The sequence below is a fragment of the Sprattus sprattus genome (genome assembly GCF_963457725.1).
Source record: "Sprattus sprattus genome assembly, chromosome: 1".
NCBI lineage: Eukaryota > Metazoa > Chordata > Actinopteri > Clupeiformes > Clupeidae > Sprattus > Sprattus sprattus.
Genome location: NC_137920.1, coordinates 13,300,262 through 13,313,048, shown reverse-complemented (window position 1 = coordinate 13,313,048; position 12,787 = coordinate 13,300,262). Strand labels below are relative to the sequence as shown.

At 43.0% G+C, this 12,787-nt stretch overlaps 1 protein-coding gene across 1 annotated transcript in view; it reads left to right on the top strand.

Annotated features, from left to right (window-relative positions):
- LOC308367504 (stonustoxin subunit alpha-like) overlaps positions 1-1,857 on the top strand; it is a gene marked incomplete at both ends in the record, with an annotated part of 2,120 nt that extends 263 nt beyond the window's left edge. The window contains 2 exons of the mRNA XM_080841441.1: positions 649-695; positions 1,307-1,857. Coding sequence (XP_080697567.1) covers positions 649-695; positions 1,307-1,857 — 598 coding nt within the window. The remainder of the gene's footprint in view (positions 1-648; positions 696-1,306) is intronic.
- Between the last annotated feature and the right edge of the window lie 10,930 nt (positions 1,858-12,787).

Sequence of the window (12,787 nt, the reverse complement as noted above, 5' to 3'; positions counted from 1 at the left end):
TTTTATACCATTTAGTGTGAACACATGTTGATTGGTTTCTTGTCTCTCCTTGTGTTTGTTGACGATACACACACAGACCTCACACTCGCTCTCTCTCTCACACACATACACCGATACACAAACACACTAGGACCAAAACAAATTTGAGAAGCTTAAGTATGCATAGAAATGAATCCCAATTTTGTACTTTTCTGCATCATTCATGTGAGATCAATTCAGTTTCTTCATACCTAGTGTAGTGATTTGTATGTGTAGTTTTTTCGAAGATGTATTTAAATAGCTAATTTATCAACTTAGATGTACAGTAGGTCACTTCATAAATAGGCAGTTGGTTAAGGTAAAACTAGTCCCAATTAGGCAAAACATTGTCATAAAGAACTATATTCACTCTACATCTTCCTGATTCCTTAGTTCCTTTGTCCTTGTTTCTCTGGTGTCAAAGGTCAAGGTCCGTCTTAACCTGCCTGCCTTCCTTCACATAAGAGCACCCCCCATTGCTCCTATAGCCATTTGAATTATCAACATTCCACTTACAGTAATACATATCCATGTTTCCTTAAATTATCATTTAGTTCATGTAATAACAATGAACTATTCAAATAAAAAAAAAATGAAGAGAATATGTGTGACCGTGTGTTTCTGTTACAGAACTGACCATGCTTCAGTAAGCAGAGCTCGACCACATTTACTGAGATGTAAGTCTTAATGGTTAATTCAGTAACTGTATGAATTGGGATAATTCACAGACATCTGTTCTGTGTGTTTAGTCTGTAGCCTTTACTGAATATTATGCCTGCTGTAGCTGTTACCACTGCACACTTCACAATGATTTGTTTGATGTTTGATTGTGTGTGTGTGTGTTTGTGTGTTTGTGTGTGTTTATTGGTGTCCTCTATTTGGAGTGTGACGTGTGTGTGTGTCTGTGTGTCTGTGTGTGTGTGTGTGTGTGTGTGTGAGTGTGTGTGTGTGTGTGTGTGTGTGTGTGTGTGTGTGTGTGTGTGTGTGTGTGTGTGTGTGTGTGTGTGTGTGTGTGTGTTTGTTTGTATGCACTGTTGAGTTGTGTTTTAAATATGTAGGTGTGTGTTGTGATTGGAATATGAATTTGTATGTATGTGTATTGGTGTGCTGTGTCTGGAATGTGAAATAGTGTGTGTGTGTGTGTGTGTGTGTGTGTGTGTGTGTGTGTGTGTGTGTGTGTGTGTGTGTGTGTGTGTGTGTGTGTGTGTGTGTGTGTGTGGGTTTGTCAGCAGCCGCTGTCTTTTCTGATGAAGTTATTCTCTCCTCTCTTCTCTCCTCTTTTCTGCAGATGCCTGTGAGATCACACTGGACCCAAACACAGCAGGGAGAAATCTCTCTCTCTCTGAGGGGAACAGAATGGTGACACGTGTGAAAATGGATCAGCAGTATCCTGACCACCCAGAGAGATTTGTCTTGTGGGATCAGGTGTTGTGTAGAGAGGGTCTGTCTGGACGCTGCTACTGGGAGGCTGAGTGGAGTGGGAGGGGGGCTTATATAGCTGTGGCGTATAAAAGCATCCAGAGGAAAGGGGGGATGGGTTATGACTGCCTGCTGGGACATAATGACAAGTCCTGGAGTCTGGAGTGCTCTCCTCACACATACTCTGGCAGTTACTCGGCCAGACACAATAATGAAGACACTGACATACCTCCCCCCACCTCCGGCTCCAGAAGAGTAGGAGTGTACCTGGACTGGTCAGCTGGTACTCTGTCCTTCTACAGCGTCTCCTCTGACACACTCACCCACCAGCACACGTTCCACTCCACATTCACTGAGCCCCTCTATCCAGGGTTTGGGGTTTGGCATAACTCCTCAGTGTCCCTGTGTCAGATCACATGACCTCCCCATTCTGCAGGAACACAGGAGTCACACACTCCTATTCATACACATGTGTGATGCTGTGATGTTGTGAAAATAGTGATATGTGTATTCTGTTCATACACCACTGCTTTGCTGATACTATGCAAATGATGATATTCCATTTTTGTATATTCTGTGCATGTGGGTTATAATAATTGTTCAGCTATCATTTCATGTATTCTGCTCTCCTTAAGGTTTAGTTATTTGGTGCCTTTGTTTGAAAGTGATGCACTGGTCTGGGGTCTGTGTGTGTGTGTGTGTGTGTGTGTGTGTGTGTTTGGAATAGTTATTGTGTATAGTTATTGTTCATCACCACAGGCCTGTTATATTTTTGCTGCCTGTATTTAGGGACATCTGTCCCAAGCTATTGTAGTGCCTGTGCATATTCAGCTGTAAGATAAAGTGATATTATAAGCCTGTTTGTTTCTTTTGTTTTTCTTTGTTTTTGCACATGGATACTCTGAAACCCACTGGTGGTGGTGGATGAATACATTGCAGGCCACTGGATTATTGTCTACATGCTGCCTTTTAGTGCCTAAAGACCCTCAACACTTAACCCCTTTAACAGTGTGTTTTTTGTGAGACAGAGGCATAGCTATTGTGTACTATGTGTGTGTGAGTGTGTGTGTTTGTGTTAGGAATAGTTATTGTGTAGTGTGTGTGTGTGGTTCCTGACCTCTGTGTATCTGTCGTTCTGCACATGCAGACTGGGGAAAATGAAGAAGACAGTGAAGAGTGATGTTCTGGACACACTGAAGAGTTGAGTAAATCACATGATATTCTGCACACTGGACAATAAAAACATGCCATTTTATCCTGAAATAAAATGTCTTAATAAATATATTTTGAGAATATAACATGGGAGTGGCTTTACAGTGATGGATGTGCTTTCAATATTTGATTATTAAGGTTTTATTTTTCTCTAAAGTCAAAACAGAGAGTATGAATGTGTTCTTTTCCCATGTGTCAACGTCAAATGCATGAATGACTTAGCCATCACATACATTGCAGTAGTATAATAAGTAATGATTTTATTTTCACACAATGCATCACTGTAGCATGCAGGTAGATGAGTGAGAGCAGATGTGAGTTTGTCTCCAGAGTGACTCTTCAGGCAGGTGTTGGAATGAAATGTGTTTATTTCATGTTTAGATGGAAAGCTGCTCCTGTGCTCTGTGGCATCTCACAGATCATTTTCATCTAGTCAGAGAGATGTCATCTATTCAAACATGACCTTGGAGAAAATACACCTCTCATACAAGCTGTATTCAGCATCATTTCCGTTTTATTACGAAAGACTGATTGTATGTTTTTTTTGTCCTTGTATGCAGCAAAGGATGTGTTGGCAGTCATTTTGATAAGCTCTTTGCAAAATCAACATTATCTCTACTCTCTCTCTATTAGTCTCTCTCAGCAAGTGTGAAGAACCATACACAAATTAGTTACACAGAAATATAAATAAACTACTCAAATGTCGTCAGACACAAACTACATGAGGGCCTTAAAAATGACATTCATTTTCAAATAGAGAAAAAGAAAAACATGATGATCATAGAGATGCTGCAGGTGACAGACTATCCAGCAGTTTGACTGTGTTTGGGTACATTTACAGATAAAGTTTTACACAAACAACAAAGAAAACTGTTCATTGTTCAATCTTGAACGCAGTCATTGAACAGTGTGACCAGCCTGCTTTAACGAACCAACAGGTGTTCATGCATGGGGAGGAGAAGGGTTGAAAGCACACCAGTGAGCAGTCATTGATGGACATGAGGTGATCCACAACCCACAGGAGGTTAAATGTGGAAACGGTACAGCAGCCTTAGACAGCTGAGACCAATGACGAGTCGTTTCACAGACAAATGAGCAGGTGGAGCTGGAGTCGCGGCTGACAGGTACGCAGGGAACCCCTCACAGACACACACAGAGACAACGCCAAGATGCCCAGATGGCATCTCCTTGCTCATTTATAGACACAACCTAATGGCGTGCCAGTTATCCACTCAGAGAAAAGGTGGGGAGAGGGAAAAAGCTAACCACGGTGCAAAATCAGTTCCACCAGCTACAATATACCCCACACCTTTACCCCGACGATAGGCCACATAGTCCCTGATGGCATGGACAAGACAAACATTAAATATCGTTCACAGTTATTACTTGGATATTACTTTCAGGCTTTATGAGGTAATTGTGACAGGGCAAATTACATAAATGTGACAGTCATGGCAGATTCAAAAGATAGAATGAAGTTGACTAATTTGGGTGGGCAGAGCAGAAACTCGGGTGGAATCTTTCTGTCAGATTGAAGACAGTGACCCACTCACAGATACACCCTTATAACCCACTCAGACAGAGAGGGTGCCAACAAAGGCCGGATCTAGAAGTGGGCAGTTCTCTCCTATGCAACACATTCCTCCCCTGACCCAGGCTCCCCCTGTTATATGTGCACACAGGCTCTGGAGTTTCTCTTAATAGGTTGCCCTGTTTGTTAATGGCAGGCAACGCAACAATTCAAGTTTTTAATAAAGTTTCTTTTTGTGTTTCCTGCCATAGCCAAGATAAACTACAGGGCCTATGTGCACCCTTTTGGGAATCTGCTTATTTCTGTCAAGTGTGCAATACCTAGAGTGCTCTCTGCTTGAGCTTGAAAGACTGATGTTCAACATTTGTGTCGTTTCAAACAGGTTCACTCTCGTGGAGAAAAGCCGTTCTCATTGTCTCCACTGGTTTCTTTGACATCTCTGTGCCATGACTAGCTATAACCATAGATGTTCTCATTCAAGCATTAAATATCGCTCACAGTTATTACTACTTATATTTTCTTTCAGATTGAAGACAGTGACCCACACACAGATACACCCTTATAACCAGTGCTTAATTTGTCAAGTGGGAGCTCCCGGAGCACTGAGGACGAGTAGAAAAAAAGCGGGGGGGGGGGGGGGGGGGGGCGTGTGCTCTGGTGGGCGCTTTCGAACAACCCACACAAAATCCCATGTTCAATGCTGTAGGCTTATCTAGTCAACATCGCAAGAAATTAGCCTACTAAAGCCTCGTGAATGGGGATGTACCCAGAAAAAATAGTAAACATATGTTATGTTGGAGAGACACACAGCCACACGTTATAAAGTTTACCGGTTTTTAATAACAGTTGAGGAATAATGTCATGCACTCGCAGGTGCGTCATTGAGCCACTTTCGCTAACTCCTCGCAGATCACACATCACTCACGCGCGCCACTCCAACTCCAACCTCTCTTGCTGCACATCTGAACAAAACACACACATGCACACAGTATTAGCCCCTCACACACACACACACACACACACACACAAACACACACACACACACACGCCTACATGTTTACACACAGGCGCGCGCCTGTCTCCGTGGCATGACAACAAACATTCAATGACTTGCACACTGCAACCAGCACAGTAGAGAATAATAAAGTTCATCTTACTTACATCTCAGTTGTTCAAAACAGCCCATACAGCATCCATAGATCCAGTGGTCTCTCTTTCTCTGCATCTCTCTCTACTCCTCGGGTCCCGTGCACTCCTGTGCCCTTGAGTAATCCACGACTTCACGTAGGGAATGGGATTGAAGCGGGTAAGCGGCGGGCCGACAAGGCAAAGAAAGAGCAGTGTGGAGATGGTGGATGGGAGAAGAGATGCTCTATTTGTGCTGCAAATTAGGTTCATCTGCGAAAAACCCCGCTCACACTCAGCACTTGAGATAGGGACCGTGTTGATCGCGGCCAAGAGGCCCTTCAGTTCATCTGGGATGAATTCTCCATTATTTTCCCTAAACTCCCTGAATGCCCTGATGACTTGCCGTGGGTCATGTATGCAGAACTGCTTGCAGAGCGCTTCCACTTCTTTTTCCCCGAACAGCGCGTCTTCCTCCCGCGGCCAGTACTGTGGATAAACCACTTTTACATCCTCGATTAGCTTGCTATATCCGGGTTGGTGTTTCCCGTGGGATAACAGACGTTTTTCCAAATTTCTTGCCAGGCTTGCAAAAAATTCCCTGCTGTCCAGCGTTTTGTCGGTCAGTCGCCCTGCGTGCAGGGGTACTCCAAAGAAGGAGTCCTCCTCGACCCCACTCTGGCTCTGCTGGCTGTGTCGACCGGGCCGCGCTGACATGGCCTCGAACACCCGGATCTGTCTCGAAATGGCCTTGTGTGACATCATGATGGTGCACTCTCGTCTTTGGAGCTCAAGGGACAGCTCTGACAGTTCCTGCAATGCATCGTACATAAGGCCCAAGTTGGTAACAAATGAATGAGACGAAAGGCGCTTTGCCAGCCCGTTGTAAGTTTCTCTTGTTGTGCTGCCACGAGTAGAATCCTGTGCTGCTTGCGTAAAATGCCTGTGGAGGGCAGGATAGCTTTTCCACACCGCTTCGACGGCTCTAAGACTCGATGCCACCCATCTTGTGTCCAACACCCGGCCAATTTTACACAGCTGAACGTCCAGTGCATCTGCGCATTCTTTAAGCTCCACTCTATTCTTGTTTGACGTGCTGTACAATGAGTACAGTTTATCCATGAACATTTTGAAATGATTAACGGCTGCCATTTCTTTCACCACGTCACCTACTGCAAGTTCCAGCCGATGCGCGGCACAGTGCCACACCACAAGGTTTGGGAATAGACTTTGAAGTCGAACTGCCACCCCGCTCTTGCGTCCAAGCATCACTGACGCACCGTCACAGGTAAGGGCAACCAGTGTTTTTGAGAGGAACTCCTCGTTGAAGTTCGCACGATGTAAGGATTCCAACAGCTTGCGGACAATGCCTTCAGCGCCGAACTCATCCAGTTCAATTAGTTCAAAGAAAATGTTTTCGGGCGATTCCATCTCTGGCAGTTGTACACGTAGATACACAATCAATGCACTCTTTCTATTTAGACCTGTGGCCTCATCCAGCATCAGTCCGATTTTTGGACCACAAGTGACAATCTTCTCCATCAGTTTCTTTTTCATGTCAGTAGCGATGTGTTGTTGTATGCGTGAACACGCAACGTTGGAGTGGAGAATCCTTCCCATGTTCAGACCGTTCATCTCCTGGCAATCTATTTCGTGTTCAAATCCATAGGCTGGCCTATGGCGTTTAGCTTCCTTGTAAGCAGTACGGAAAATTCTGGTAGTTGTTTGGATATGGTCGGATTCGTTATTTATTATTATGTTTGTCAGCGTGTCTTCTTTTGCCTTATTAAGAATTTCGGATGCCATTTCATGCGCCTTTGTATTCCGATGCTCACAGATTTTTTTTCGTAAGGCTCTTTTCTGTTTTGCAATGCCAGGCGCAGACGATTTAACTGTGCCAGAAACCCATTCTTTGACAAGCCGCATACCAGCGGTTTTGTCCGGACCCAGCGACCCCACTTCTTTGCACGTAGCACACCCCAGTCCTGTTTTGCCCACAGTCAGCCATGGATACGTTTTTTGTTTTTCTTTAAACTGTTCTTTGGTCCAAATTTCCCCACATTCTACTTCACCTTCATGAGTAGCAACATCTTCCCGCTCACCATTCCCTCTGACTGCTGTAGCAGGTGCACTAGCTTCGCTAGCTTTAGCTTCGCTAGCTTTAGCGGTCCCACCGTTATCTCCCTGATCCTCGGCAATCTCACTCACTGAGCTGCTGCATTCTCCGTGGTCCTCACCACTGTCCACCGCAAGCTTGGGTCGTTTGGGATCAGGCTGTCCAGATGATTTAAAAAACATTAACAAAATTCCTTGCTTCTTCTTTTGCATTTTCCCTCACGAACACTCTACCACCAACTCTACTCTACTCCACTCTACCACCGACGCTCAACAAACTCTATCAGTGTGTGCACGCTCCTTTTCCGCAATAGGCTAGCCCAGATATTTTGAGTATCTCGTTTCATGGGAGAATTGAGAAATCACCATGACAGATATTAAAACCAGATATTAAAACGAAACAAACTTTAATTTATGTATTTAATTATTTAATTTTTCACAATGTTTTTTTTTTTTTTTTTTCACACACAAATCCAGATCCAGCTGGCGGAGCGCACGTCAGAGCTTCCGGAGCGCCCGTCAGAGCTTCCGGAGCGCGCTCCGCCTTGCTCCCCCTCAATTTAAGCACTGCTTATAACCCACTTAGACAGAGAGGGGACCCACTCACAGATACACCCTTATAACCCACTCAGACAGAGAGGGGACCCGCTCACAGATACACCCTTATAACCCACTCAGACAGAGAGGGTGCCAACCAAGGCTGGATCTAGAAGTGGGCAGTTCTCTCCTATGCAACACATTACTCCCCTGACCCAGGCTCCCTATCTTATGTGTGCACACCGGCTCTGGAGTTTCTCTTTATACTTCTTGACATGTTCGTCAAAGGCAGGAAACACAAAAAGAAACATTTTTAATAGTGTCTTACAAGCGGTGCTCTGGTTCCACAACAGAGTAGAGAGAAAGGGAAAAGCTGAACTCAAATTCTCGTAGGTCAGGCTGATTCAAAGCATAGCTAGCATTTAGTGTGACTGTCTCTCTCTCTGCCTCTCTGTCTCTCTGGGGAAATAAAGAGCTCCGCCCACTACCTCACATTCCTGCCATGTGGCTCACTCCTCACTCTTGCCATGTTGTGGCTTGCAGTGCCTCACTCATCACCAAGGCTCTAGAATGATTTTGCATGCACGAGCATGCACGCGCACATGGGACGCGCACACATACACGCACGCTCTCACACACACGCGCACGTACACACATGTATGGGATCATTTATGTCTTGGTTTGAGCCACTATGTTTGTTCTCCCAGAGTCAGGACTGTGTACAAACATAATTCTTAAGGGGTTGAACAGACAAACTGCTAGAGGCCTGTGTGCAGCATTTTGAAAGAACATTCGAGTAGAACTGTGGAGACACCTTTAACCAGGCTGTATTTGTGTGGATTTTCTGGGAAAGGACTAAAAAACATCACTACATGTTTTTACAAACATTCTTCAATAAAATCAGACATACAAATAAATGTACACGTACATGTACGTATATTAAACACAAATGCTTATGTTAGAAAAATAAAGGGAGGGAGGGGGATACATATTAAGTATTTGACCATTCTTGTTGTTGTAGAAAGAGATGAGTGGGAAAGAAAGAGTTAAACATTCATGCCAAGATCATTTTTTTCCCTCAACACACCGTAAACTCCGATTACTGAACCGGTCAAGCCAGTTCTCTACAAGGAGTGTCTGAGCTTCAAGGACCTAGATTCCAGTAAAACAAGCGAACGGCACCTCAAACATACTCTTACTCTACTCATACAAGTTTATCTCACTAAATACAACTGGAGGTGTCTGAGATTCAAAGGACATGGAGTCCACTACATTGAAACAGACGGGTGAAATTTAAGACACACTGTAAGTACCTTTATTAAATTAGTTTGTGTTTGTTAAGCCCGGCTCGTAGGCAACATAAAAGAAAGGAACCAGACAGCAAAACTATATTTCTAAATACTGTTTATTTACTCCCTACAAAAATGTAAAGAAAAGGAAAACATGTCTAGGGGGTTGATGTCTGTTTGGATAGGTGTTAGTGGTATGAGGGTGGACAGGAATGGATTGTAAGTGTGTGTGCATCAATAAGAGGAACGTATAGAATGAGGTGGGCTGAGAGAGAGCCACAGGTGTGCACATATGTGTTCATCTGCCACAACCTCTTCAGGAAACATACGTATCTTTATTGTTTTTCTTGCTTTTTGTGTTAACTTGAACTGAAAACGGAGGAAATAATGGTTCGTGGGGCTACACCTTTACCACTCTCACTTGGAATGAAATCAGATTGTAGAGATTGAGGAAGACACATTTTGATATGTTGAATGGGTGTTTCTAGCTATTGAAAAGGTCAGGGGCTAAGTCGAGTTTGTCAGGGGCTTATCATTCCTTTTTTTTCAAAGGGTGATTGGCATTGGTAGGTTAGGGAGGTATATCTACCTGGAGATTCAGATTACATGCGTGAAAAAAGAGCAAATCAATGTGTTTAGTCTTTTATACGTATATCCACTTGTATGTGTTTCATTCGTCAAGTTTTCTTTAGCAATTCTGATTTTTATAAAGCAAGTTTATTTGAACTTAACTGAACTGAGTGAGAGAGAGAGAGAGACAGAGAAACCCTCAACCGACAAATTTTGCGGTCATCGAAGGCTTATTATTATTGTAAGGGCTATGTAGCTTGGGCTGCTAGTCACATCAGTGAATGTTTTTTTTTTTTTTCTGGCATCAACATAATTTGATACATTGGTACCTGCCCATGTGATGTATGATGTAGGTGATTAATTGGTCTCTTTCTGTGACACATTTAGTCATTCTGCAACTTTGTGCTGATATACTTTGTTTATCTCCTCCTATGGTTTGTGTGTCTGTCTGTGTGGTTGTTGTGTCTCCATGTCTGCCTCCACAATATGCTCAGAATGCATTTCTGTCAGGGAAGGCAAGTTTATTTATATCGCGCATTTCATACACAGAGGCAAATCAATGTGCTTGCCATGAATAAGGCAATAAGGCTATACGTTGCTGCATGTCTGAAGTAGCTTAAAAAACTGAAAACACTACAACTCCACATTTTTCTAGGAAGACTTTAGTGTACCTAGGTGGTGTCAGGAGCAGCTGCTTGCACACAAGTTACCACTCCACTGGCACTCATGGCCTTATTATTTTGCTGAACACTACAATGTATACATGAGAGTATGTTTGGCAATGCGACTGGGCTATTCAGACTATTAGAGATGTCATCTCTATTTATAGGTCAGTTTGTAAATGTAATGGGCTCTTTCACTTTGAAAATTCAAATCAAATGTTTGTCACGCATACCCCCATGTCACTTTGCGTAGCCCTGGGGGTATGCGTACCCCAGTTTGGGTAAAGGTGAAATAGGACAACTGCAAATAATAACAACTGTTCAACTATATCAAATCAAATCAAATCAAACTTTATTTGTACGGCGCATTTCATACACAAAGGTAACACAATGCGCCTCACAGTAGGAAAGAAGGGAAATAAAGGGGGGGGGGGGAGGGTTACAACTACTTGTAAAGAGACATAGATAGATAAATAAGTAAACGTTCCATAAATGTAAAATAGATACATTTTACATGATAACAGGGCATCACATAGCAACAGGGCATCACATAGCAACAGGGCATCACATAACGCATGTCAACAGGGCATCACATGTCAACAGGCGACACATGTCAACAGGGCATCACATGACAACAGAGCATCACATGACAACAGGGCACCACATTTCTGTTGTGTTCTGTTTGCCGGGGCCGTACATGCATCCACTCGGCAAACAGGAAACACATTTGATGTAGCGGTACTTAATTGGGGGTTACAAACACTTGTAAAGAGACACGGATTCGTAAATAAATAAATGTTTCAAAATATGTTAAATTAATACATTTTTACAGTGAGTGATAAGCCAGATCAAAGAGGTATGTCTTGAGTGTATGTTTAAATGTATCAACCGTTTCAGCCATTCTTAGGTATTCTGGCAGAGTATTCCAAAGGCTGGGGGCATAGAAGCTAAAAGCTGCTCTCCCATGTCTCTTAGTCCTAGCTTTTGGTACTATTAGGAGATCAGTGCCGGAGGACCTCAGGGTTCTACTGGGTGTGTACCTTGAGAGCATGTCTGTTATATATTCAGGTGCTTGACTATGGAGTGATTTATAGACTAGTAGGAGAATCTTGAAATCTATTCTAGAACTAACAGGTAACCAGTGCAGGGATTTTAATACTGGTGTGATGTGCGCTCTCCTTCTTGTTTTAGTGAGGACTCGCGCTGCTGCATTCTGTATTATTTGTAGTTGACTAATGGCTTTTTTTGGTAGACCAGACAAAAGAGAGTTACAGTAGTCTAGCCTGCTTGTGATAAACGCGTGCATCAGTCTTTCGGTGTCAGCCTGAGCGAGAAACGGTTGCACCTTAGCAATGTTTCTCAAGTGATAAAAAGATGTTTTAATTATATTTTTGATGTTGGTTTCAAAATTGAGATCTGAGTCTAATATGACACCTAGGTTTTTGGCTTGGTGCTTGGTGTTAAGTGCTACTGTTTTTAAATGTGCAGATAGTTTATCTCTTTCATTTCTTTCACCAATGACTAATACCTCTGTTTTATCCTGGTTGAGCTGGAGAAAGTTTTGTGACATCCATACATTTATATCAGAAATGCAATTTACCAAGCAATCAATAGAGCTGTAGTTGTTGGGTGTTACAGAAATATAGAGCTGGGTGTCATCCGCGTAACTATGATAGTCGATGTTGTGCCTCCTTATTACACTACCAAGGGGTAGCATGTAAAGACTGAAAAGTAAGGGGCCTAAAATGGATCCTTGAGGGACCCCACAGGTCATAGAAATGTTTTTGGAGCTGTGGTTTCCGAGGGCAACAAAGTATTCCCTACCTGTTAGATAGGTCCTAAACCAGTTTAGGACTGGACCAGCGAGGCCAACCCACTTTTCAAGTCTGTCAATAAGGATATCATGATCAACAGTATCAAAGGCTGCACTAAGATCCAGAAGGGCCAGGACAGATAGCTTTTTGGAGTCAGCATTAATCCTGAGATCATTTACAACCTTGACTAATGCCGTTTCTGTGCTATGATTGGATCGAAAACCAGCAAAATAAGGTAATCATAGTCTGTCATGACAAGCTTGTTTTATGCCACTATAACCTTATGTGTCAAGTCGTAAGCCAATCCAAGTATGGGGAGACTTATCTGTTACTCTGTTACTATGAAGTAATATTTAGCCGTTTTCAGTCTATTGATTCATATGTTTTAACTATGAATGAAACACCCTATATTAACAAAATGTGGGCTATAATGGCATTACAGTATGATTCTGTATTAATTTTCTTCTGCTGCTCTAGTGAGACAACTGAAATGAG